The following is a 25185-nucleotide window of genomic DNA, read 5'->3' on the forward strand; positions in this document are numbered from 1 at the left end:
CCCCTAATGTTACAAGAGGGATAACCCACGTCTCCCTGGAGTTTGGGGCATAGCCTACATTAAGAAATTAATTCCTTTGAATTTTCTATTTTAAAAGACTTACAAGTTTTACTTTCCACACTACAATATAGTCCTGTTTATTTTGTTGTTGCTTTTTTGACACAGCAACTAACCAAGTGGGGTTTATTCTGGAAATACAAGGCTGATTCAATATCTGAAAATCAATATAATGCATCATGTTAATAGTCTTAAGAAGAGACACATAATCATATCAACTGATTCCAAAAAAAAAAAAAGGATAAAATTCAATATCCAATCACGATAAAAGCTCTCAGCCACACTAGGAAGAGAAGGGAACTTCTTGAACCTGCAAAGGGCAGCTATAAAAAGCCTATAGCTAATATCATACTTAAGGGTAAAAGACTGAATGCTTTCCCCCTAAGATGGAGAACAGAAGGCAAGGATGTCCGCTCTCATCACTTCTATTCAGCTTGGTACTGGAAATCCCAGCCAGTGCAACAAGGCAAGACAAGAGCCGAAATGCATACACGTTGGAAAGGAAGAAACAGAACTTTCACTGTTTGCATACAACATGAGAAGGTGTGTAGAGCTGGCGAAAGGTGGAAGACAGGCCTTACTCTTCTTCAGTAAGAGGTGGTCAAATTGGCTCATGGTGGGAGGGGAGGTTTTGGTGTTGGGGAAAGGCAGGCGTGTCTAGTGGATGACTCCCACGAAGCTGCACTCGGGCTTCTGCATCTTCTAAGATAGGGAGTGAGAAGGCAGAAAACAAACTCCTAGAGCCCCCACAGCACTGAAAATATGCTGTACCTCCGGGCCCAACAGGGGCTGGAGCTGGTGATAATCGCACACTGGTGACACCAGGAGGGCTGTGTCTTGTTGCTGAGAAAGGGGACGTAGCCTTCCGTGATGCTTCACTTCTTGACCTTAACAGACAGGGCCCCGCAGGGAGCTTTAATGGAAGACCTCCCTGGCACTTACTGGGGTTGTAGAGATTGAAGATGGTGGTGAGGGCAAAAGAGACCACTAACACGCTGACCGCTGCTCTTTCCTGCTTCTCACATCTTCTGGCCTTGTGCGGAGGGGCGGGGCCCGGCGTCCCGTAGATGTGACCTGGGTGGTACATCTCCCCCTGAGAGCGCTCAGTACCCCGAGCTCCTCTCACACAGCGAGAGCCGCAGGCGCTCCGCAGGCCACCCAGTCCTGCAGCAGTTCTCGACCGCTGGGTCCTAGCGCAGCCGCTAGACACCCGGGCCGGGGCCCGAGAGGTTGGCGGGGCATCCTGTTTATTTTAACTTACACTCCTTTTCATCCAAAGGCAGACCAGAGAGCGGTGGTGAAACACAAAATTTTATTGAACCTCTGGCTACTTCCAACCGTGACCATTCTCTCGCTTCCTAGCTCCCTTTTTCTATTCCTCTTCTCAAAAAGTGGTGCCCCTTCTGATCGTGTTATTCTGTTCTTCAAATCTTTACAGAGGTTTCTCCAGTTCTCTTGGTCAAGTTCGATCTTTTCATTCACAACTCCCATAATTCTGATTGTTGCTACATTTCCCCCCACTCATTTCTGCTACAACTTTTCCTCTCTCTCTAGTCCAAAAGTTAACTCGCTAAATTTCGACATGCCTCTGCTAATGGCCAGCTCGCTGCCTTTGTTCGGTCTTGAATAGCCCCCCTGCCAATCAGCGGAAGACGCAGACCTCTTGGATTGAGGGAACTTGCACAGAAAGGCCCTTGGCGAGCGGCGCACGTCTCAGCATAAACAAATGACCTCTTGTTCTCCAAAGCTTTTGAGACACAAGGAGGAAAAACAACAAACTCTTCTACTGTCTTTGTCCTAAGTTACCTACAACACTCTCTAGGTCCAAATACAAGTACTTGGCATTGTAAGCACAAGGAGCAGAAGGTAAGGGCGACAAGGATTCTTACAGAGGTCCCAAAATAAGATCCCCACCGTTAAGAGAAAGAAAACTTTCTTTCAAAATCTAAAAGCAATCCCCTCCCCTCACGCTCTCTTTAGTTTTTTCCATTCTTCCTCCTTCCCCAGACCTGTGCCATCCAAGAGAAATATAACTCAAGACACATATGTAATCTAAAATGTTCTAGTAACACACTTAAAAAATAAAAAGAAACAGGTAGAATTAATTTTAATGTTTTATTTAGTGCAACAGACCCCAAATATCATCATATCAACTTGTCATCACTATAACAATGGAGAAGTTTTGTATTCCTTTTGCCGTGCAGTCTTTGAAACCTGGCGTGCATTTTACATTTACATAACAGTTTCGGACTCGCAGCACTTCAAGCGCCTAATAGCCACCATACTGGGCAGCAAGACCCAGGAATTCCCCCTCTCCTCCCACTCTGCCCACCCCCACAGCAAGACCTGAAGATGGCCGGGACCTTAACCCTGCTACTTCGGTACTAAGAGAGGTAAAATCCTGAGGACGCGAGACCCTGGGATGTTGGGACTGAGAATTCTCAGATGGCATCCCTCCGCCCCGCCCCCCGCTCCCGGAAACATCTCTCAAGACCGCGTTCGAGGAACCGCCTGAACCGCGGGAAAGTGCGGGGCTCGGGGTGCTGGGAGGGGGAGGGGGGAAGGAGAAGTGGGGGTGGAAGGCGCGGCGAGGACCCGCGCGCATGCGTACTGCCCGCGCTCACAAACCCGGCTGGGCCTCCTAGCAACCGGGTTCCAAGTCAGTGTCTCGCCCCAACAAGTGGCCTTCCTTAGAGTTCTAGTCCCACCAGCGGGTCTCAGCTCTTTCCTGTTCACGGTTTTTCCTTATCATTTCCGATTCTCCCCTCTATTGGTTCCGATATCACCCATGGTGTGTGTCCCCAAGCTCTGAACCGGCTCTTAAAATGAGTTCTCGTGGTTCCTACCTGGGAACCAACCTCTGGCGCCTCTGGCCCGCCCTCCCAGGGCTCTGGTGGCTGCTGGGGCTGGGGCTGCTCCTGGGGCTTCAGGCCGCTCGCTGCGCGCCTTTTTACCTCCCCGGGTTGGCTCCGGTCAACTTCTGCGAGGCAGACCGAGAGACTCCTACCTGCAAGGTGAGGACTTGAGGGAGGAAGTGAGATGTGAGAGGAAGGCTTCGGGTTGGAGTATGGGACACACCGGGGCAGACCAGTGTTGGGAACTCTGTGACTCTGACCCGGAAAGCCAAAGCCCCCTCTGTGGGGGTGTCTCAGGGTCTCAATCTCTGAGCCTCTCACTTGGCCAATCCGGACCTTTTCCCCTGATCCTCTCCCTCTCCCTCTCCCTCTCGGCTCTCCCCCTTCTCGGTTCCTCTAACTCTCCTCTCAGCTCCTCCTCCTCCCCCTCTCAGCTTCTGCTTTTATCCTTTTCTCTCCGCTCCTTTTCCGCTGTCTCGGCTTCTCTCTTAGCTCCGCCCCCTCCCTTCCCCTTTTTCCTCTCGGCTCCGCCCTCCCTCTCGGCCCCAGCCTCTTCCCTCATCTAGGTTCCTCTCCTTTCCGCCCCTGCTCGGTTCCGCCAACTCCCTCTCAGCTCCTCCCCCTCCTCTCGGCTCCTCTCTCTCCCCTCTCCCTATTGGCCGGTCTTCCACCTCTTTCTTAGCTCCTCCTCCATCATAGCCCCTCCCCCGCCCCCCCTCGGGGCTGCTTCCTCTCCCACTCAGTATCCTCCACCTCTTCCCTCTTTCCCCTCCCTGTTGTCCCACGTTTACAATCTGCCTTTCAAGACTCGCACACTAATAAGGTCATTTTAAGATACATCCCCACCATGTTTCTGTCACCCTTCACTCCCGTGGTGGTCTCACACTTTTACCACTTTAATTCTGTTAATTCACTTTGGTTCCCCCTGGATCCATTCCACAAACAGCAAGTTAATACTACTTACCTCTCAGATTTGTGAGAATAAAATAAGACACCGTATGAAAAGCACTGACAAAAATCACCTGGCATATGGTAAGTTTTCAATAAACGGCAGCTATTACCATCATCGGTTTTTTTTAGCCAGAGATTTCTGGCCCAATTCCTCTTGCGCCTGTCCACCAACCCCCAATAACTTCTTCACTCCCTTCCTTGCCATCCTTGTTTTTGTAACTGTAAACTCACTCCCAAGAAAGTTTTGTTTTTTTTTTTGCAAGTAATTCAATTCAAAGGATATTAATGAGTAGTAAGGCTTATTTTCTGACTCCAAGTTGCCTAATCAAGTGTGTGGAGGTGTTCTGGTAGAAAGCACCACAAAGGCACTATAGAGTTGAGAACAAGCGCTGGGTGTGGTTTGACTATAGACTTAGCCAACTTGAAAGTTGGGGTTTTTAAAGGCCAGTTCTAGGTGCAGCACAGTTGCTCTTAAAACCGGCAGCTTGCTTTTTCCTGTGAGAAGTATTGATAGTGGTGTTTTGAGCCATCATCTTAACAAACAGGTAACTAAGAAGTGACACTTAATTTTGAATACCAAATTGCTCTCTATGTATTAATTTACACTCCCACCAGCAGTGTGTTAGAGTGTCTGTTCCTCCACAGCTTGACGAAAACATGCCATCAAATTTTTAGATCTTTGTCAACCTGGTAGATGAAAAATTGTGTGTTGTGTTTGTAATTTGCATTGCTTTTATTAGGTTATTTGTATGTTTCCAAACATGATAGTTCTCTACATCCTCTTCTTTTAAGAAAAAATCTAACCATATGGTAAAGATGATAGCAGATGCTCAATTTTTTAAAAATTCGTGTATGGAATTTTCAAAAAGAATAAAGGGCTTACCCAAGTTCTGCTGTTTTAATGATTTAAAAAATCCTATCTGATGAATTGTCAAGAGCACAGCTGAGATCCAGGGAAGTAAGCAAAGACATCCTGTGAAGAGCCAGAATAGGTGTCATAATGTTCATGCTCTCAGGCAGTCTTTGACATCTTTTTTTTTTTTTAATTGAAGTATGGTTCAAATATTTTAAATTGAAATACGGAAATATTATATTAGTTGCAGGTGTGCAGCATAGTGATTCAATATTTTTACAGTTTATACTCCATGTATAGTTATTATAAAATATTGTCTATATTCCCTGTGCTGTACATTACATCCTTGCAGCTTATTTATTTTACACATAGTAGTTTGTATCTCTTAATCCTGTACTCCTATCTTGTCCTTTCCCCTTCTCTCTCCCCTCTAGGAACCACTAGTTTGTCCTCCATATCTGTGACTCTGTTTCTGTTTTGTTACATTTATTCATTTGTTTTATTTTTTAGATTCCACATGTAAGTGAAATCATACAGTATTTGTCTTTCTCTGTCTAAATCATTTTACTAAGCATAATATCCTCCAGGTCCAACCATATTGTTGCAAATGGCAAAATTTCATTCTTTTTTATGATCTTTTTGAGATAGTTTTAAACAAATCTGGGTAATTATTCCACAAATTGAGGGCTTGACCTATAGTAGATTTGGGAGGTGGGTAGAGAAGAAAAGCGAGGAAGCATAATGACAGTTGACAGCCAAAAATAATGAGACACAAAATATTTACAAACCAGTTTATGTTCATTGGTAGGGGTGAGGGGGTGTGGGTAGCAGGGGTATGAGTAGTTATCTTTCTGCATTCAGTTTTGGGGCAAATAGCTCTTCTTATCTCATTTGATACTGAAGATGTCACAGAGTCAAAGTACGTGCAATGATTGATGTTCAGAATGACCCTGAGTCATCAAGGAAGGTTAAATTGTGATCATCATGTTCTGTTTAAGATGGGAAACAGTGAAGTGTATTTTAGAGTACTTCTTATAAAAATGGTTAAAATAATGCAAGAAAAACACTTATGCAGATAGCTTCAATTATTTCAAGTTCTTAACCTGAATTCCATGGACCCTAGGAGCCCTCTGAAACCTCTTAAAACTGAACAGAGAATTGGTGAATATGTGTGCTTTTCTGGGGGGAGGGACCATAGCTTTCATCATATTCTCAAGGGATTCTATAATTAAAAAAGGTTAAGAATGGCTGAGGTGTCTGAAAAATGTATGCGTTCAGAGACCCTGATGATGCTAGATAAATGAAATGTTATGAATTTATAACAATACTATGTTAAAATTTATAACTGTACTGTTATAAATTAATAACACTGTGCTAAGTTATAAATTTTTAACTATACAGTTATAAATTGATGGGAGCAATGGACCCAATTGCCTTTCAGTTACTTCATTATATATTTTGCAAGTGCTACCTTATTTTACTTTGTATTATTAATGAATTTTTTTTCCTTCTCTAGTCATCTGTAGCACTATTTGTAAATAGGTTGGATTCAGTGGAATCTGTGCTACCTTATGAACATAATACGTAAGTTATAAGTATTATAATTATATCTAGTGTAACTGATATCATTGTGATAACTTGACATAATTGTGCTAAAATGTGCCTTAAGTTTTTAAAGCTAGTGAATGAAAGCCCTGGACGTATTAAGAAGTGTGGTGATAATTTTGTAATAGAGGTAACAGGAAAAAATGATCAGAATAGAGAGATCTAGATGTGACACAAATGCTTAAAAAATTAAGAAGTTGCCATACTTGATTTTTCTTCCTATGAAAGGCAAATTATAAATTTACTACACTTTGAACTTAAAAAAAAATCTTTGCAAAGTTGTATTTTATTTCTAAAACCTTGAATAGGTAGGTTTATACTAAGGTTTTTAAAAAAAACTTTTATTTCTTTGTTGTTGGTGGAGGTAATGCTTATTTCTTTCTTTATTTTTAGAGGAGTTACTGGGAATTGAACCCAGGACCTCATGCATGCTAAGCATGCACTCTATCACTTGAGTTATCCACTCCCCCTATACTAAGAGTTTTAATGGATGAAGGTGCTTAGTTTAGTAGTGAGTCCTTATTACATAATCAAGATGAAGTATGATCAATCATTTGAGAATAACAACAAATGATGTACTTCTTAGAAAAAATTATTTTAGTTCCCTTTGATATTACTTTATTTCTACTAATTAAGCAGAAATAAAATCAAGTCTGATTTTCATTAAAATACCAGATGTAAACGTAGGGTGCTAGTATGAGTATTTAAAATATTACAGAGGCCTACCATTTATTTTATCTCTACTTAAGCCATTTTGCATACAAAGTTACTTCAAGGTAATTGTAATTCTTCTCAGCTAGTAACCATTTGATTTGTGAGTATGTGGGAATGTGTTTGGGTAGGGGAGGATTTTGTTTTTTAAGTTTCTCTTTTATCAGAGCTAATATTACAGTTTCTAAATGTTTCAGGTTAGAATCAGCACAGACTTTAAGCCATTGTTTGCTTGTTTGTCCTTATATGTAATTTGAAGTTTAACTCTGACAATATTGTTGGTTTCTTTTTAAGATTGTGATTACCTACTACATTACAAAAGTCAAGAGCAGTTCCATGAGCATTTTAAATAATGAATTCATAATTATCAGAGGGTAAACAATTTAAAAAGAAACATATAATGAAGTTTATAAATCATAATTAGGCACATTCTGGGTCTTATTTTTAGAATCATATACCATTAATGGTGGAGAGGCTAGATAAATTACAAGGACTGATTTCTTTGATTTTTTTTTAACCTTATTGAACCTCTCTTTTTTTAGCTTTGACTTCTGTCAAGACTCCGGAAAGAAAAGCCCTTCTGAAAATCTTGGACAAGTACTATTTGGAGGACAAATCACATCATCTCCTTATAAGGTTGTTCAGCTGATCTTATTTTAAATCTTATTTTAAAATGAATCTTCTCAAAACTGACTGCTTATACAGTTGTCCCTCGGGGAATCCATGGGGAATTGGTTCCAGGACTCACTGTGGATACCAAAATCCACGCATGCTCAAGTCCCATAGTCAGCCCTCCATATGGGCAGGTTCCGCATTCAGAGATTGAACCAACCACAGATTGTGTATTAAGCTTTCCATCTGCTGTCCATGGTTGGTTGAATCTGTGGATGTGGAAACCGCAGATACAGAGGGCCGACTGTATATTTATTGAATAAAATTTGCATGTAAGTGGACCCAGGCAGTTCAAACTTGTGTTGTTCAAGAGTCAACTGTAACTGTACCAGAGTCTTTCCTTTAGAAGGAGGTAGAGAAAAAGGAAAGGAGGTAGAATCTGGCCTTGCCAGAAGAATGCATGAATACAGTTTTCTCTCTAAGTCCAAGAGTTCTGCTGCTGAATATTCAACCAACCAGAAATTGAAAATATTGGGGAAAAAATTCCAGAAAGTTCCAAAAAGCAAAACTTGAATTTACATAGTAGTTACATTGTGTTTAAAACTATTTACATAGCATTTACATTGTATTAAGTATTATAAGTAATCTAGAGATGATTTGAAGTACAGTTGACCCTTGAACAACACAGGTTTGAACTGCGTAGGTCTACTTATACCTGGAGTTTCTTGAATATATGATCTGTGGTTGGCTGAATCCCCAGATGTGGAACCTGATTCAACTTATATGTGGATTTTCAACTTCAGGGAGGGTAGGGACCCCTAATCCTGAATTATAACTGAATGGGGAGGATGTGTATATGTCATATGCAAATTATCCTCCATTTTTACATGAGGGACTTCAGCATCTGTCGATTTTGGTATTCGTGGGAGTTATGGAAACAATCCCCCACTGATACTGAGAGATGACTCTAAATGCTCTTTAAGCTATCTGCAGTAGTTAGTGGTTTCACATAAAGGTTTCGTCTTTCAAGTTTCATTTTTGCAAAGAAAAAACATTAAATTTATTGTTCTTGCATATTTTCAGTAGGGTGATGTAAATAGATGTAGTTGGACTCTTGGTGTCTGTTAATACTGCTTTCAATATCTTGGTAGATGTGAGGAAAGAGTAAGGATGTTTTCATAGCAGTAATGATTATGAAGGCATTAACTTTTTTCTTTTTTCCCAACCCCATTAAAGTAGAATTGAAGTATAATAAACTACACATATTGAAAGTGTGTAACTTGGTCAATTTTAATATATGTCTACACTTGTGAAACCATCAGGCATTAGCTTGTTTTACAACTTTTTATTTTGAAATAATTACAGATTTCTAGGAAGCTACAAAAAAAAAAAAAAAAAAAAAAGAACAGGGAGGGCTCATGTATCCTTTACCCAGGTTTGCCCAATGGTGATAGCTTGCATGACTATTGTACAGTATCAAAACCAGGGAATCGACATTGGACAATGCACAGAGATTATTCAGATTTCACTATTTTACATGCACTTATTTGTGTGTGTGTGTGTGTGAGAGAGAGAGAGAGAGAAGAGACTGCAATTTTATCACCTGTGTGGACTCGTGTACCCACCGCCACAGTCAATACACAGCATGGTTCCATCAACAAGGCTCCCTTATGCTGTCCATTTACTGTCCTTTTACTGTTTACTTTTCAGAATTCTTTCTATATTCTAGCTATGATTCCTTTGTTGCAACAGTAGTTTGCAAATAGTTTCTCTGAGTCTGTAGTTTGTGTTTTCATCTTCTTAATAGGGTCTTTCACTAAGCAAATATTTTAAATTTCTATGTGGTCCAATAATCACGTTTTCCTTCTATGCATCATGCTTCTGGTGTCAAGTCTAAGAAGGCTTTGCATAACCTTAGATCCTGAAAACTTTCTTCTATGATTTCTTTTAAAAGTTTTATAATTTGACTTTATATGTTTAAGTTTGTGATCCATTTATGCTTCAGTACCATTTACTGGAAAAGACCTTTTCAACAATTTCAGTTCTTCCTTCACTGACTTGCTTTTGCACCTTTGCAAAAAAATCACTTGGGTGTAGTTGTGTAGATCTGTTTGTTCGGTCTCTGTTGATTTGTTCTGTTGGTCTGTGTGTCAAACACTCACTTTTTGATGATTAAAGTTGTGCATAGTACCCTTGTGGGGTACCATTGTCCTAACAGAAAAATGCGTCTTTTCAAGAAATGCTGTCCTTTGGACTGAAGAAACATGACAGTTCAACTTGGTTGCCAATAAGGAATTTTGGGGTTAATATTTGTATGATTGCAGGATATGAGATGTTAAATACGACTTTTTTCATTGTTTGTTCTTTCTCATTATTTTCTGATTAAAAACACTGACACTTTACCTTGATAATCACCTGTAAACAAGAGGTTTACATATTAAAATATCAAACATTTTATTATCACTTCTTTGATAATAAATTTGTTGAGAGATATTTCACATACTGAAGAATTCACCTACTGGTAAGTGTCCAATTCATTGGTTTTTAGTATATTCATAGAGTTGTGTAACCATCACGACAACCAATTTTATAATCGCTTTTAAGTGAAGGATTCTAGATCAGGGTAGTTTTTAGAAAGCTACAGTGGATTTTATATCCCACCTTATATAATATGGAAGATGGCAAATTCTTCTGTTCAGTGGTGAAAGCAGTGTGTGTGTGTGTGTGTGTGTGTGTGTGTGTGTGTGTGTGTGTCTAGTGTAGTCATTTCAGGTATGAATTGTAACTTAGGAGATAGTGTTGAGAATGATGGCATAATGAAGTCTCTGAAGAATAGTTTTGTCTGTAAGATAAAGTGCTTATTTTGTGACATTTGATCTATAAAATTTGGTCAAATATCAATATTTAAAATTTTCTTTCTTGACAGTTTTCTTTTAATAAGACAGAAACGTGTATAAAAGTTTGTGTAAAATCTTATGACACAGCCAATGAAGATCAAAAGAAAAAGCTGGATTTTTTGAAGAAAGGAATACAACTGAATTATCAGCATCACTGGTAGGCTTGGCACCTGAAATCACATGACTTAATTTTTCAATTCCTTTCAGAAGTAGTTTTAATAGACACTTGAAATTGTAGGCAATTTTTTGTGACTTGACTTTGATTAAAAATTTGGACTTCAATACATGTAAGATGATGTGAGTCTGGCTTGATGTGAAATGCTTGTTAAATATTTTATTTAAAAATATTTATATTTAGGATTATTGATAATATGCCAGTGATATGGTGTCGTGATATTGAAGGCAGAGAAAAGTACTGCACACCAGGATTTCCGATTGGATGTTTTGTTACCAAAAGTGGTATAGCCAGAGATGCTTGCGTTATCAATGTAAGTACTGAGAACTTACTATAGAAATGTAAGAATGTTGCTTCATTTACAATTTGCCTTCAGTTGTAGTCACTTAACATTAATGGGACACCTGCCATATTCTCGGTTTTGTGCTAGGTGTTGGGGATACTGAGACAAGTAGACATGGTCCCTTGTCTTCTAGAAGTTCACAGTCTTAAGTAGGGAGATAGATGTGGAAACAAATGAACACAATAAAATGTTACATGGTAGGAGACTAAGTGACAAGAAAGATACAATGTAGGGAATGAAAAAGTAGCAACAAGGGAGATACAATGTAGGGAATGAAAAAGTATTTGTCAGATAAATGGGTGTGGGCGCATTCTAGTAGGAAAATCAGGAAGATACAATGTAGGGAATGAAAAAGTATTTGTCAGATAAATGGGTGTGGGAGCATTCTAGTAGGAAAATCAGGAAGATACAATGTAGGGAATGAAAAAGTATTTGTCAGATAAATGGGTGTGGGCGCATTCTAGTAGGAAAATCAGTCAAGAGCTAGGAAGTCTGAAACAGCATACTGTGATTGGGGGACTGAGCCATCGAGCATGTCTGCGGCTTAAGGTTTGGGGTTTAGGGGTGCAGCTAGAGATGAAGCTCAAAAGCAGGGTAGGCAGAAGGGGGTCCTGTATACAATGGGAAGGAAAACAGCATTGAATGTCTGTGATGTGCCAGGAACAGTTATATTATTCTATATACAGTGACTAATTTAATCCTTAGAACAGCCGTGTTGCAAGAATCTACTACTGCTGTTTAACAGCTGATGAAACGCAATCCCAGAGACAGTAAGTGACGTGATGAGGGGCAGGATCTAGTAAGTGGCAGAGGGAGGATTCCAACTCAGATCTTTTGAGCTTGGAAGTTCCAGTCATACTGTGTTTGAAATCTGTCTTGTGGTTCTCAAACTGTTTCCTACTGGGCCTGAGGGTAACCAAAGTGTCTTGGGGCTGCCATGGAGGCTAACGAACAGGCTGAATGGGCATGGACGGGCTCAACCAGGGCAGCACTGCTTATATAATCTCTTATATGTGCAGATTCGATGTGGTTCCCCAACGGGGATGATGGGGAAGGGAGAGAGAGTGTGGAGGATGACAGCCAGGTTTCTGTTTTGGTTGTCTAACTGATGGTTCTCTTCATGTTTCTTTCCAGAGAAGAGGGCAGTGCTTCCTGAATTTCAGTCATTCATGTACCACCTTGGTGATTTTTGACATATCTGAGGCACCTGTATTATTATTTATCTGTAGTTAACTTAAATTTATTAGAAAAGAAACTATACTATCAGGTTTGGTGTACTACTTATATATTTTATCCATCTATTTTCAAGTAAATAGATAAAAAAAAGTAGGGTACAAATTGTTTTTTCATCTACTACCTAAATTTATCTCATATATCCCCAGGGATATGTATTCTTCACAGTGGGAAACATTGAGATAGGGAATATGAGAGGAAAATCTGCAAACAACTGCTTAATTGATAATTCTTTCAAAGTAAGGGAAAAGTGGCAGAAGAGAAGAGTTAATGAATAGGAGAAATTTTGATTAATATAGTCTGTGTTTAATACTCTTCATGAAAGTCTACATGGAATGTTTCTATGCGGCCAGTTAAAGACCACAACTTTGAAGATCAAGTCTGGGGAGAATAAATGGGTCAATAGGATGAAAGGGCCCCAGTTGGCCAGAGTAGCAGTAACTTTTATCACCATTTGTGGGTTGCCACCTAAGATTACCAAGGTTAAGTAAAACCAGCAGTTGCCTTTTATTATCCCTTTTATATATAAAGGAACTCTGTCCTGTGAATTTTCTCATTTATTTTTATTTTAAGGATATTTATTTTGGATAGATGTCGATGTCTTCCTCTTTACCCCCTTTACACAGACTCCGTCCCCTTTCATCGTGAACTTAAAGCTGTAGGCAAGTTTCGGAAAAGTTGTTTACAGTGTTTATAGTGTAATTGATCTTTTTGGGGGGAATAATTATAACAGCTATTTTCAAAGTGCAGTCTGGGGCTCTCTGAACTCTTCAGGGAGTCTACTAGGTCAAAACTCTTTTCATAGTAATATTAAGATGTTATTTGCCTTATTAACTCTTGTTCTTTCATGAGTGTACAGTGGAATTTTCCAGAAGCTATATGAAGTGTGATGATGTCATCACTCTGAAGGCTAATGGAATGTGTGCTTCTGTATTCTTGTGTTTAAAACTTTCTCATTTTAAGTTCTAGCTTGGTCAATATGGGTAGATATAACCCACATAGACAAAAATGCTTCAGGGTCTTTATAATTTTTAAGAGTAGGAGTCCTGAGACTAAACAAGTTTGAGAACTGCTGAATTAGATACTTAGAATCAAAGTGGCAATATGGTTGTCTGATCCACAGAAAGGTTTGTTTTTGTTTTAAAATTCATTAAATACACTCACATGGTGCAATCACCACCACCATGATTACAAAAATAATATATATTTATAAAAACCTCATGAAACACAGAGGTATAAAGAGTATAAAGTGAGTCTTCCTACAATCCTCCTCAATTTTAATAGATTCTTTTTATGTGTATACATTTTCTTATCTAAGTGAGATTATATGTGTTTCTGTAATCTGCTTCTTTGTCTTAACTTAGAAGTTTATAATGGACTTCTTTCCATGTTCATTTTGTGCATATATGTATACACACACACATATGCGGAGAGAGACAGAATACAAGAACAAGAAAGCATTTATACTTTTTAATGGTATCATAGTATTCCATTGTATGGATGGATCATAATTTTTTATCCATTCCATCATAATTAGCTGTTTTCAGCTTTTGTTGTTAATAATGTTGCAGTGAACATTCTTTTACCTCTGTGAGTCTTATCAGTAAAATGGGAGTAAGAATAGTACATAGCACATAAGGTTGTTGTGAAGATAGCCAGGGTAATACTTATGAAGTTCTTGGAGCAGTGTCCGACACACATTAGGCATTCAATAAAAGGTAGCTATTATTGTACAAACATCTGTGTACTCTTGTCTAATTATGACCTTAGTAAAGTCATGTAATTGCTGGATCAAAGGATATGGACTTAAAAAAAAGAACTTTTTGTTGTAAGATACAAATACAGAAAACCACGCTAAACAGATACAAAGTTTAATGAATTATTATAAGGGGAACACGCTTGTAAATCCCAACCAGATCAAGAAATAGAATTTGGCCAGCCACCCCAGAAGGTAACCATGTTTTCCTGCCCATTTACAACACCGTTCCCTTCCCTAAAGGGACCACTATCCTAACTTTTACCCTAATCAGTTGCTTGAGTTTCTTTTGCAGCTTTGTCACCCAAGTCTACATCCCCAGACACTGTAGTTTAGACTTGACCGTTTTATATACCTTTTTTCAATATTTTATGGTGAGCATTTTCAAACACACAGAAAAGCCGAATAAATTATATAGTGGACACTCATATACCCATGGCCTAGATTCTACAATTAGCATTTTTCCGTATTTGATTTCTCACATATCTATTTGTCCATTCCTGTGTCATTCGTTCTAACAATGGTGCATTTTTCTCTGTCCTTGATTTCCTGCATGTTGGTAGATGGATCCAGCAGCTTGGTCAGATTCAGGTTTGATCTCTTTGGCAAATAAGGTAGTGATGTGTTCTTTCATCAGGAGACACATGATGTCTCATCAAAAAACTAGAGTTATTATTTTCAGCAGTTTGGGGGCCCAAGAAAAATTCAGTTGCAGGCACAGAGACTTCCCATGTACCTACCCCCCCCCCACCTGCGTAGCCTCCCCCATTATCCACATCACTCACTGGAATGTGGTGCATTTATTACAATTGATGAACCTCCACTGACACCGTTATCTCCCGAAGTCCATAGTTTACGTTAGGGTTCACTCTGTGTGGTACATTTTGTGGGTTTGGATAAATGTATAATGACATGTATCCTCTGTTATTGTATCATACAGAGTAGTTTCACTGCCCTGAAAATCTGTGCTCCGCCTAGTCATCCCTCGCCTCTCCCTGCACCTGATGTCTTTTGTTTCTTTTATTGTGGTGACTGGATCCATTCATTCATTAGAGTCTGCTCTGGCTGAAGAAACCAGAGCATGCAGAGTGAGCTTCCATCTATCAGAAAACAAAACTATTTCTCCTTGCAGTGTCTACCCAGCGCCCTCTACTGACAAGCTTCCTTCAGTGCCAGCTTGCAAAGGAAAACTAAAATATTTAAGGGGCCCAAAAAATTTTCATAGAGGTCAGTAAGCACGAATTTGGGGGATGAGAGGCAATAAATGAGTAACTGGCACACCTGACACCTGTGCACTGGTCAGTGCTCTGATGAAAGAGAGCCCTTGCATATCTCCAGAAATCTCTGTGCAGCTCTCCCTCTCTGGTTCTGCCTCACGGACTCTAACACCTTTGGTGTCTCTAGACTTTGAACTTTGCCTTCTCAACTTGGGAAGATCGCAAGGCTCTGGGGACCCTTTCTCTGCACCGCAGCCTGGCGATTCTCTCTGGGAAGGAAGCTTGAGACCTCCTTTTCTCTGTGATCACCCTCTTAATGTTCTTTGTTGTCCAAGGTCGGAAAAGTGTTGCTTCATGTATTTTACCCATTTAAAAAAGTTGTTTAAGGTGTAAGAGTAACTCTGGTCTCTTGTTATTCCGTCATGTCTGGACGAGGGGAGTCCAACTCTCTTGCTTTCTTTTTGCAAACAGTTGCTTGGTGTAACTTTGCTTATCGGTTCATTTGTAACTTTTTGGTATCTCTTTTAGCTGTGTCTCTTGTATACAGCATGTTGTTGAGTTTTGCTTTGTGGTATCTTCTGAAAAATTTTTTCCTCTTAATTAAGCCCCTTTACATTTATGGATACATTTGCTGTCAATTCTGTTACATTACGTTTTGTTGACTATTTTGATATTCCACATTTTATTGATTCAAGACTCCTGTTTCACCATATTTTAACATTTATTAAATCAAGATGTGTCTCCCAGGTGATGGCATTTGTATAAAGTTTAATTGGCAATGTTTGTTTTAGCCCCACATAAAGGAATGATGTTTTACAAGTGATGGCATTTTAGAGTCCATGGAAAATAATATTTATTTGAAAAGTCTTTATGTGGTCTACCTTTTTATTGTTGTAATTCTTCTAATATTTAAGAAGGTTAGTATTTCCGTTATATCCCCTTCATTTATACCTACTTACTAGTCACCTCTTTCTTTAGAGGGCGTTACGCAGTTTCATGACTGTGTGTCTGGTTTTGGATTTTTGTTTTGCCTTATTTTTAATCCTATTTGTAATTCCTTGAATCTCCTGGATTGGTGGTTTGTATCAGTTCTGTAATTCCCAGTCATTGTTAGATATTTTCTTCTTTCCTTTTCAGACACCAATTAACGCTATGTTAAATGTTATTTTCTCCTCCCAGTCTCTCAACTTCCCTTCTATAATTTTCCAGTGCTATGTTCTTCTGGTCTATCTCCTAGTTTATAAATTCTCTCTTCACTTGTTTCTTCTCTCAAGAGAAGAGAATTTCAGTAATCATCTTTCTCATTTCTACAAATTTTGTTCTTTTCCAAATATGCTAGGTCATTATTTTATACTTTTCTATTTCATGTACCAGCTTTCACACCTGTATTTGATATCTTCTAAATACATTAAATTTAAAAGCAAATCCATGTCAGGGCTAGTCTGGGGCCACAACTTTTTTTTTTAAATTGAAGTGTAGTCGGTTTACAATGTTGTGTTAGTCTCCGGCGTACAACAGGAAGATTCAGTTATACACATATGCATGTATATGTCCTCTTCTTGTAAGGACGCCAGTTATATTGGATTAGAGCCCACCCTAATGGCCTCATCTTGACTTGATTTTGTCTTGCAGAGACCCTATTTCCAAATAAGGTCACATTCACCCATACAAGGGGTTAGGACTTCAACATCTTCAACGTATCTTTTGGGAAGACACAATGTAGTGAGTGCATCACAATTCTCATACCAAAAAAAATCCTTATGCCCTGAAATCCTAATGGAAAAATAGTCGTTCACTCTCCTTTCACCACTTTTACCAGAAAAAAGCAGTCAGAAGTTTTCTTTCTTCTGGATTAGGGCAGTGGTTCTCAAAGTGTGTTCCAGGACCAGGGGCATTGACATCACCTGAGAGCTTGTGAGACGTACAGAATCTCAGGCCTCCACCTAGGCCGAGTGAGTCAGAATCAGCATTTTAACAAGATCCCTGGGTGATTTGTATGAACTTTTAAAGTTTAAGAAGCATTGATCTAGGGAATTGGATCATTATTTTCAAATAGAATTGTGGCTACTAGGGAGTGAACTAATGAATACTTGGCTGTTAGAGTTTCATTCACTTTTTATCTGATGCTGCTGATTATAAATGTAAGTATTATACTCATTATAGAAAATTTGGTAAGTACAGAGAAATATAAAGAAGCAGTGGAGAAATTATTGCCTATAATCTCACTACCCAGAGGTGTCACAGTTAACATTCTGAAACACATCTTCCTTCTGTTTTTTCTCCATTACTTTTACCATAAATAAAGCCTAAACTCTTGATATGCCTAAACTTTAAATACTGATAACATTTTATTTTGTTTACTTGTATTACTTCATAGTTTTGTGCGGTTAAAAAATCCAGAGATGAATGTATTTATGAATTTTATAGTTTTGCAATACTATTCCTTTGTAACAACTATTTCAGATTATAGAAGTAACAACTATTTAAGACTGTAGAATTGACTAACACCTTAATTTTAGGCCAGATGCTCAGGGCTGCAGTTTTAATCTTATAAAAACATATTTATACTTCAGCATGCTTAATTTATAGCTCAAATTTTTTTTATAACTAGTGTATTCCATTTTCACTCCATGATCAGATTTTATATTTTTTAGTTTCCAGGAAAAATTCACACTCCTTTAAAATTTCTGTATCTTTTTGCAGTTGGAATTCAATAAAAGTAATACCTTCTACCTCTTCAACCACGTTGATATTACCATTACATACCACAGGGAAAATGAAACAAATTGGAGTATTGCAAGATTGGTTTCTGCTAGACTTGATCCCAAAAGGTAATTACAGAATATATTTTTAATTTGTTTCATTAATTTAAAAATTAATTCAAAATGTAGAAGATCCCACCTAGAATTTTTATTTTTAAGATACATGTGTGATATAACCTTATACAGAAACTTTGAAAAATCAAATAGGCAGTTTAATTCCCTTTTACCTACAGTAAATATCTGAATAACATGTAATATGAGGAACAATTGACAGATCTGGAAGAGAATAGACTTATTGAGGGTATCTTAACTCTATTCTTTAGTTTCTGTTATATGACAAAAAGATTAGATTAAGATTTGTGTTTCTTTAGAGGACAGTTCTAGTACCAATGGAGTCTATTAGGCAGGTATCTGTTGAGTATAAGGAAGAGTTTGCTAGTAATCAGAGTTCTCTAATAGTTGAATAAGCAATCTGAAGATGAGTGAGTAATTAGAACCTGGACATTTGTAGGAAAAGTCTAGATGACCCAGCTCTTAGTGATTTCATAATTAGGCCCCCAGCATAGTAGCTGGCCACTGGTAAGTGAGTGCTTAATGAATTGTAAATGGCAATTCTGCATTGGGTAAGAGACTGGACAGGTGACCTTTAATGCTCCAACTTCAAGATTCTTTGAAACTGTAGGCTGAGGTTAGTACTGTTCAACTAAGAAAGACAGAGAGGGGAATATATCATACAGTGTAAAAAATCATGATCCATATGGGCAAAATATTACAAAACCTGAAATATTAGGAGGAAGTTATCCTTTGAAAAGTATATGAAGTATATTAAGGGAGGCAAGTACAGTATAGTTTTCTGAACACAGAACAAGGAATTTGGAAATTTGGATTTAGTCTTATCTCTGCTGGTTTCATTTTGAAAGTCAACCCTAAGTTCATAGAAATGAATCAGACTTCATGTTTTTAAGTCCATGGTTCTATTTTACTTTAGCCAATGTTGTTCCATCTGTCACAGCTGATAGCCGACGGGAAAGAATAGCTAGAAAATGTATTGTGTCAAGTTTTTCACCGTGAGTAGGTTAAGTTGATCTCTCATAGGCTTAATTTTCTCATCTGTAAAAGGAGAGGGCTAAATTAGGAGTATTTAACGTAGATCCTGATGCATCAAACTCAATTTTTTTCTGTACTATTTTAAACAGCTTTATTGAGATATAATTTGTATGCCATAAAATACCCACTTGAAGTGTACAATTCAATGAGGATATATTTACAAAGAGTATATATTTATAGACCCTCAAACCCAATTTTTATTGATGTGTATTTTTCTGGGCAAAGGGTCCATATATTCCATTGGATAAACAGACCCCAAATGATGAAGAACACTAATACCTTCCAACTGAGTTATCTTAGTAAAAAGATATTCTTTTACAAATTTTTAAAATTGAAGTGTAGTTGACTTAGTGTTAATTTCATGTGTATAGCAAAGTGATTCAGTTATACATATACATACATATATATATATATATATTTTTAGATTCTTTTCTATTGTAGGTTATTACAAGAAATTGAATATAGTTCTCTGTGCTACACAGTAGGTCCTTATTGTTTAAGATATATTTTTTTAATTAGTGGCTATGTTAAAAATTTTAAAGATTATTTATTTCATAAGGTGTTGCAGACAGGAAATAAAGGAATTAAAAGGATCAGGGCATATATATGAATAATGGGGTAAACAGAGCTACCAAGAGAGGCCAGGGAATACTAACCATTGTCAAGGGTAGTCACCCATGCTTTTTTGTGTAGGTCACATCTGATATCTGGGAACAGAATTTTAGGTCGATAGACTGTAAGGTCTGACTCAGGATGGCTGCTCACGTTGAAAGCCATTTGGTTAGAAAGGTAGGAAACATATAAGGTGTGATACAGGAGGCTAATTTCATCATATATGAAAATCAAACAATGCTTTATAGTCACACACCTCATATTCTCAGACTTGGATATAGTAAAAAAGCCAAGAAAATAACTTTCTAGAGCTGTATTTATTCTATACAGCCCATAGTAATCGCTTATGTATGCATGCAATAAAACTGTTATCTCATCATTGTAAAGCTCATTTATTTGGGCCCCCTGAGAACAAGGACTGTGTGAAAATTCATCTTTTTTCAGAATGAGGCAATCTGCTCAAGGTCACAGATGTGAGTTAGGCCTAATTGTTTTCTAGGTCTACAGTTTTGGGTTTTCTTTAAGGTACTGCCCCCTGTTCATTTCTCTGGTGCTTACCATAGCTGATCATTTCTTTTTCCTTTAAACACCTGCTTCATTTGGTTTTGGGTTACCACACTTTCCTGGTTTTCTCCTCTCTCACTAGTTGCTTATCAGTCTTCTCATTTCTCCAACCTCTTAATGTTGGAGGGCCCCTGGACTCTGTCTTTAAGCCTTTCCTCTATTTATACTCACACCTTGGTGATCTTATCCTGTCTTATGGCATCAGATACCATAATGACCCTTAGATCTCTAGACTTGTAAATCTAGCTGTCCAGTTGGATGTCTAACAGGCATTTCAAATTTAACATGTCCCAGTATGAATTTCTTTTTAAAAAAATTCTCTTTAAAAATTAAGAAAATTTGGGGGGGGGTAATTAGGTTTTTTATTTATTCACTTTTAATGGTGGTACTGGGGATTGAACCCAGGACCTTGTGCATGCTCAGCAGACACTCTGTCACTGAGCTTTATACCTCACCCCCCCAAATGAACTTGTAATCTTCCTGCCAAACCTGCTTTTCCTATTGTCTTCTCCATCTCAGTAAATGGCAACTACGTCCTTCTGGTTGCCCAGGCCCTCAAACCACGGCATCACTCTTGATTCCTCTTTGTCATTCTTCACTCATACCCTATAACTAGTCCAGCCCTTTGGCAGATCATGTGGCTCTATTTTTAAAATATATTCAGAATCTACCACTTCTCATCTCCACCACTATCACCTGGTCCAAGACATCACTGTATCTCACCTGGATTATTACAAAAACCTAGCTGATCTCCTTGCTGCCACCCACATCTCCCAGCAATCTGTTCTCAATACAGCAGTCAGAGCATTCCTTTTAAATTTCAGCTCGTGTCAATCCTCTGCTCAGAATCTTCCAGTGACTTCCCATCTCGGGGAGTAAAAGCCAAAGTTCTGAAAATAGCCCGTAAAGGCCTTATACAACCCAGTGGTTTAAAGTAGGGCTTCTACCTTCATTAGTGATCTTAACACAATTTTTGCTGCATAATCTCTCTCTTATGAAATGCAGGTCTTTCCTGTACTGGGTTCAGGACCCGTACTTACACAGTAAACCTTGATATGTATTATCATGTGGTAATTTAATTTTTCTCTTTAATATGTTTTGATCTGTAGCCCTAACAATGATTAGTTCTCTAATTCACAGTTGTTTTAAAATGTATTTTGGCTTTAAATGGAATGCATCATATCCTAAAAACACTTATGATAAGGGCATATTATGTACCAGACAGTAGGGTTACAGGAATGAATACAAAGAAGTGCTCATCAATGACCGTTGTAATTGTGAGCATGTGGTTTTATTGTGCATATACGTGTAGAGACAACAATCCCATAAGAACTGTGTATTATTCTTTAGATGGAAGCCAAGGGATATACTGTATGTTGAGTAAATAATTCAAAAGGGAGTCATCACAATTTCTCCTTCTGATTTTCCTATCTCCCCTTTATTCTTCTTTTACTTTACTTTTTTTTTTTTTTTTTGCAGGGGGTAGGTAATTAGGTTTTATTGTTTATTTTTAGAGGAGGTACTGAGGACTGAACCCAGGACCTCATGCATGCTAAGCATGCGCACTACCACTTGAGCTATTCCCTCCCCCATCTCCTTTTACTTTTCAAGTGATATGAGTTTCACTTCGTTTTTTTTTTCCTGGGATAATTGGTTCTTTGACAGAAGGGGAGTATTGGGGAACATGTTCAGGGTGGCTGAACTTCAACACACAATTTCCCACTAAACAATTTGCCTCCCTTTATCCCTACCTGCCCCACCCCCAAGCCCAGTCTTCAGGAACTGTCATGAGGCCCATATATCTGTACAGTTGAGTTCTGTGAGGTAGAGCATTCCTTTCAACAGAATCTAGAACTCCTGGGGTTGCAGAATTTTACTGACTTACACCCTGGAGGTCCCAAGGAGCCAGAGTTGCTTGGAGCTTGGCTTAAAATTCCAAGGGAGTGCAGAACTCTATGAGGCCCAGAGTTCCAATTTCACAAGCACATGGAGGCCTGGGAGACTGTGGCTATGCCCAAAGCAGAACGATGAACACAATTCTGTCTTTATGGCTTGAAGGTGTATGCAATACTGTCACTACAGCGAAGCAGTGCCTCAGCCTGCACGCCTATCAGAGTCTGCAGCTGAGACACGTAGAAGTTGGCCACGTCCAGGTCGGTGGCTCCAAAGTGGGTGGCCAGGTGCACACCTTTGTGCAACTTGAAGCTCACCTGGCGACCCACCATGGCCAGCAGGCTTCCGAGGTAGTGCTCCCAAAGGGCAGCCCGGGCCCGCTGTTCCTGGGATTCCCGAGATTCTTGATCTGCAGGAGACTCCGGGATTCCAGGAACCTCTGGTTTCAGGAGGGCTCTGCATCCATCGGGGGCGAAGCCTCAGCTCAAGCCACCAGGGCCCCGGGGGAGCCGGAGCACAGGCACAGGAATGGCCAGTGGAGTCTGCATTATCCTGGGGGACGGAGGTGATTGGGATTGTCCCTTTTCTTGTGAGGCGCCTCCTGTCTCTGCAGCTCAACTGGCGACTTCCTGCAAGAAAGGATCCTACAGAGAAATGGGCCCAGGCTGTAGACCAGGGTTTCTCAACTTCGGCACTAGTGACGTTTGGGGCTGGATCATTCTCTGTCATGTTGTGGGAGGCTGTCCACGAGGCACAGAGGATGGGGGCGTGGACTAGGGGACACCAGGTGGGTCCTATCCCTCCAGGACTCACTACCAGGGATCTGGGCAGATGACTGCATTTCTCCGAGCCGCCTCCCTGCTCCGGTTCCTCATCTCCTGGCTCAGATCAGGCGAGCAATTCCACTCCAGGAAAGGCGGGAGTCTGATGGCTGCGGCCGGTATTACTGTTAGTATAGTCATCTTCGTTATTATTTTCCCGAGGGAGCCCATTCCTCCCGACCCTCCCCCGACCCCCATCCCCCGGTGATCGCGGGAAGGTCTCCGCTGCTGCATTCGTTCGGGGACCCGAACGTCCCAGCAGCCGGCTTTGCAAGTGCGGACCTGCCTCTTCCGGCCTCTCCCGGCCTTGCGCGCGGTGGGCGTCCGGGGCCAGGGCCCGGGAGCAGGAATGTGCTCACGACCCACCCGCAATACGCCCGCACTCGAGTCTCCTTATTTCTGACCAGGCATTTGCTAGTGTCACCAGTCCTGTCTAGTTCCAAACTGCTCTAGTTTTTGTTTTTGATCTTCTGTTTTTCATAATCATTCTCTTTTTCAAATACAAAATGTTCACATGGATTATGTCCAGTACCTTTCGTGGCTAACCATAACATTTTACATACAGTAGACCCTCAAATCTCTGGGTGCTTATAAATATGATTTCTGCATCATCTGTTTGATTTTCTAACTCTACAGCTAAGGTTACAGGATAGATTTTTTAGCATATAGAAGAGGGATGGGCTAAAAGATGAAAAATAAAGCCATTTGCATTAAAAAAAATCTATCCACAGGCAAAGACATTCTTAAGTATTGTGTTTTGGGTAGTATGTTGAGTCTTACTTGAATGTTACGGACATTTAGAAACAAAAATACTTTGAATCATAAAGAATTTTAAATGCAGAATATAATGAAAGGCCTGTTTTTTTCAGCCTGCTATCGTTCCATGACTGAAGAGCCATAAATCAGAAATTTACAATGTCAGTTTGTATAAAAATTCCCTTCCCTTCCTTGTTTTCCTCTCCCTTTTTAGCTATAAACATTCAGATGAAAACCACCTCACTTGTCATGGACCGCCTATGGAAATTCCTGGAGAATATACAGATAAGTTGAATGTAACCTACACTTACTCTGTGAAATTTGAGGTAAGTATTCCATGCTATCATCTTACTTTTTTTTTTGAATCAAATATGTAAATATCAAATACTTCATTAAGATTAAAGCCTTAATTTTCATCAATTTAAAGTTGTATAACACAGCTAGGAGCCCAAGAAAGTAGGTAAGTTATTTATGTTAAAACCATTCAAAGGACAATCATGGCAGGAATTGCTATGTTCCATCTACTACATGTCAGGTCCTGTTTCAGGTACTTTAATGTCTCTTACTTCATCCTGAGGTTTGAATGAGGTACAAGAGAAACCAGAGGGCTGTCGCCTAGGGTTGGCAGGCTGGCTGACTGCTCCAGTGAGACCTCAAAGGTAGAATAGCCTGTGGAAGAGAGTCTAGTGTAGTGAAAAGAGCAGACATGTTGGACTCAGACTAACCTGAAATTCAAATGAGGGCTTGGCCACTTACTGGCTGCAAGAGCATAGGCAAGTCACGTGATCTCTAAGGCTTGATTTCTTCTCATGTCTTTTCATCCTCATTTTCAGAATATTTAAAGCCCTCAGCACGATACACAGTAGGTCCTCAACATATGATGTTCATTATTATTATTATTATTTTTACTGACGTCTAGTTGATTTACAATGTTGTGTTAGTTTCAGGTGTATAAGAAAGTGATTCAGCTATATATATATATTTGTATTCTTTTTCATATTCTTTTCCATTATAGGTTATTATAAGATATTGAATATAGTTCCCTGTGCTATACAGTAGGACCTTGTTGTTTATTACAGGCTGTAATTATGTCATATTGATAAAAACAACCCAAACATCTAATGTTTAATTATTATAAACAATGCTTCATTGAGCTTCCTTAGTGTTTTACTTGTGTGATTATCTCCTAGAGATAAATTTCTAAAAGTAGAATATTTAGGTAACAGGTAAAGCAGGATATTTAGGTATGCATTTTCATAACACATTACCAGATTCTTTTGCAGAAAAGTTACTAGGCCTGAAAATCTGCTGTTTCCTCGCGCACTCAGCAATACTAGATTTTTGTCACTCTTTTAAAATCTTGCTTCAGAATTTTAATTCTGTGAGTATAACAAAGAGGTAGATT

The 25185-nt window shown here is 39.2% G+C and overlaps 1 protein-coding gene and 1 pseudogene across 2 annotated transcripts in view; one reads left to right on the plus strand and one right to left on the minus strand.

Moving 5' to 3' along the window:
- Positions 1-2874: 2874 nt before the first annotated feature.
- The window catches only part of LOC105067074 (transmembrane 9 superfamily member 2-like), a 73279-nt gene continuing 50968 nt past the window's right edge, over positions 2875-25185 (plus strand). For both annotated transcript variants that reach the window (XM_045514899.2, XM_074359191.1), the window contains exons 1-7: positions 2875-3071; positions 6233-6300; positions 7575-7668; positions 10571-10698; positions 10900-11029; positions 17969-18096; positions 23995-24106. In XM_045514899.2, the coding sequence (XP_045370855.1) occupies positions 2883-3071; positions 6233-6300; positions 7575-7668; positions 10571-10698; positions 10900-11029; positions 17969-18096; positions 23995-24106 (849 nt within the window). In that variant the 5' untranslated portion in view covers positions 2875-2882. The remainder of the gene's footprint in view (positions 3072-6232; positions 6301-7574; positions 7669-10570; positions 10699-10899; positions 11030-17968; positions 18097-23994; positions 24107-25185) is intronic.
- LOC105067056 (gem-associated protein 7-like) lies at positions 22356-22751 on the minus strand (annotated as a pseudogene).

Source organism: Camelus bactrianus, chromosome X (genome assembly GCF_048773025.1).
Source record: "Camelus bactrianus isolate YW-2024 breed Bactrian camel chromosome X, ASM4877302v1, whole genome shotgun sequence".
Classification (NCBI taxonomy): Eukaryota; Metazoa; Chordata; class Mammalia; order Artiodactyla; family Camelidae; genus Camelus; species Camelus bactrianus.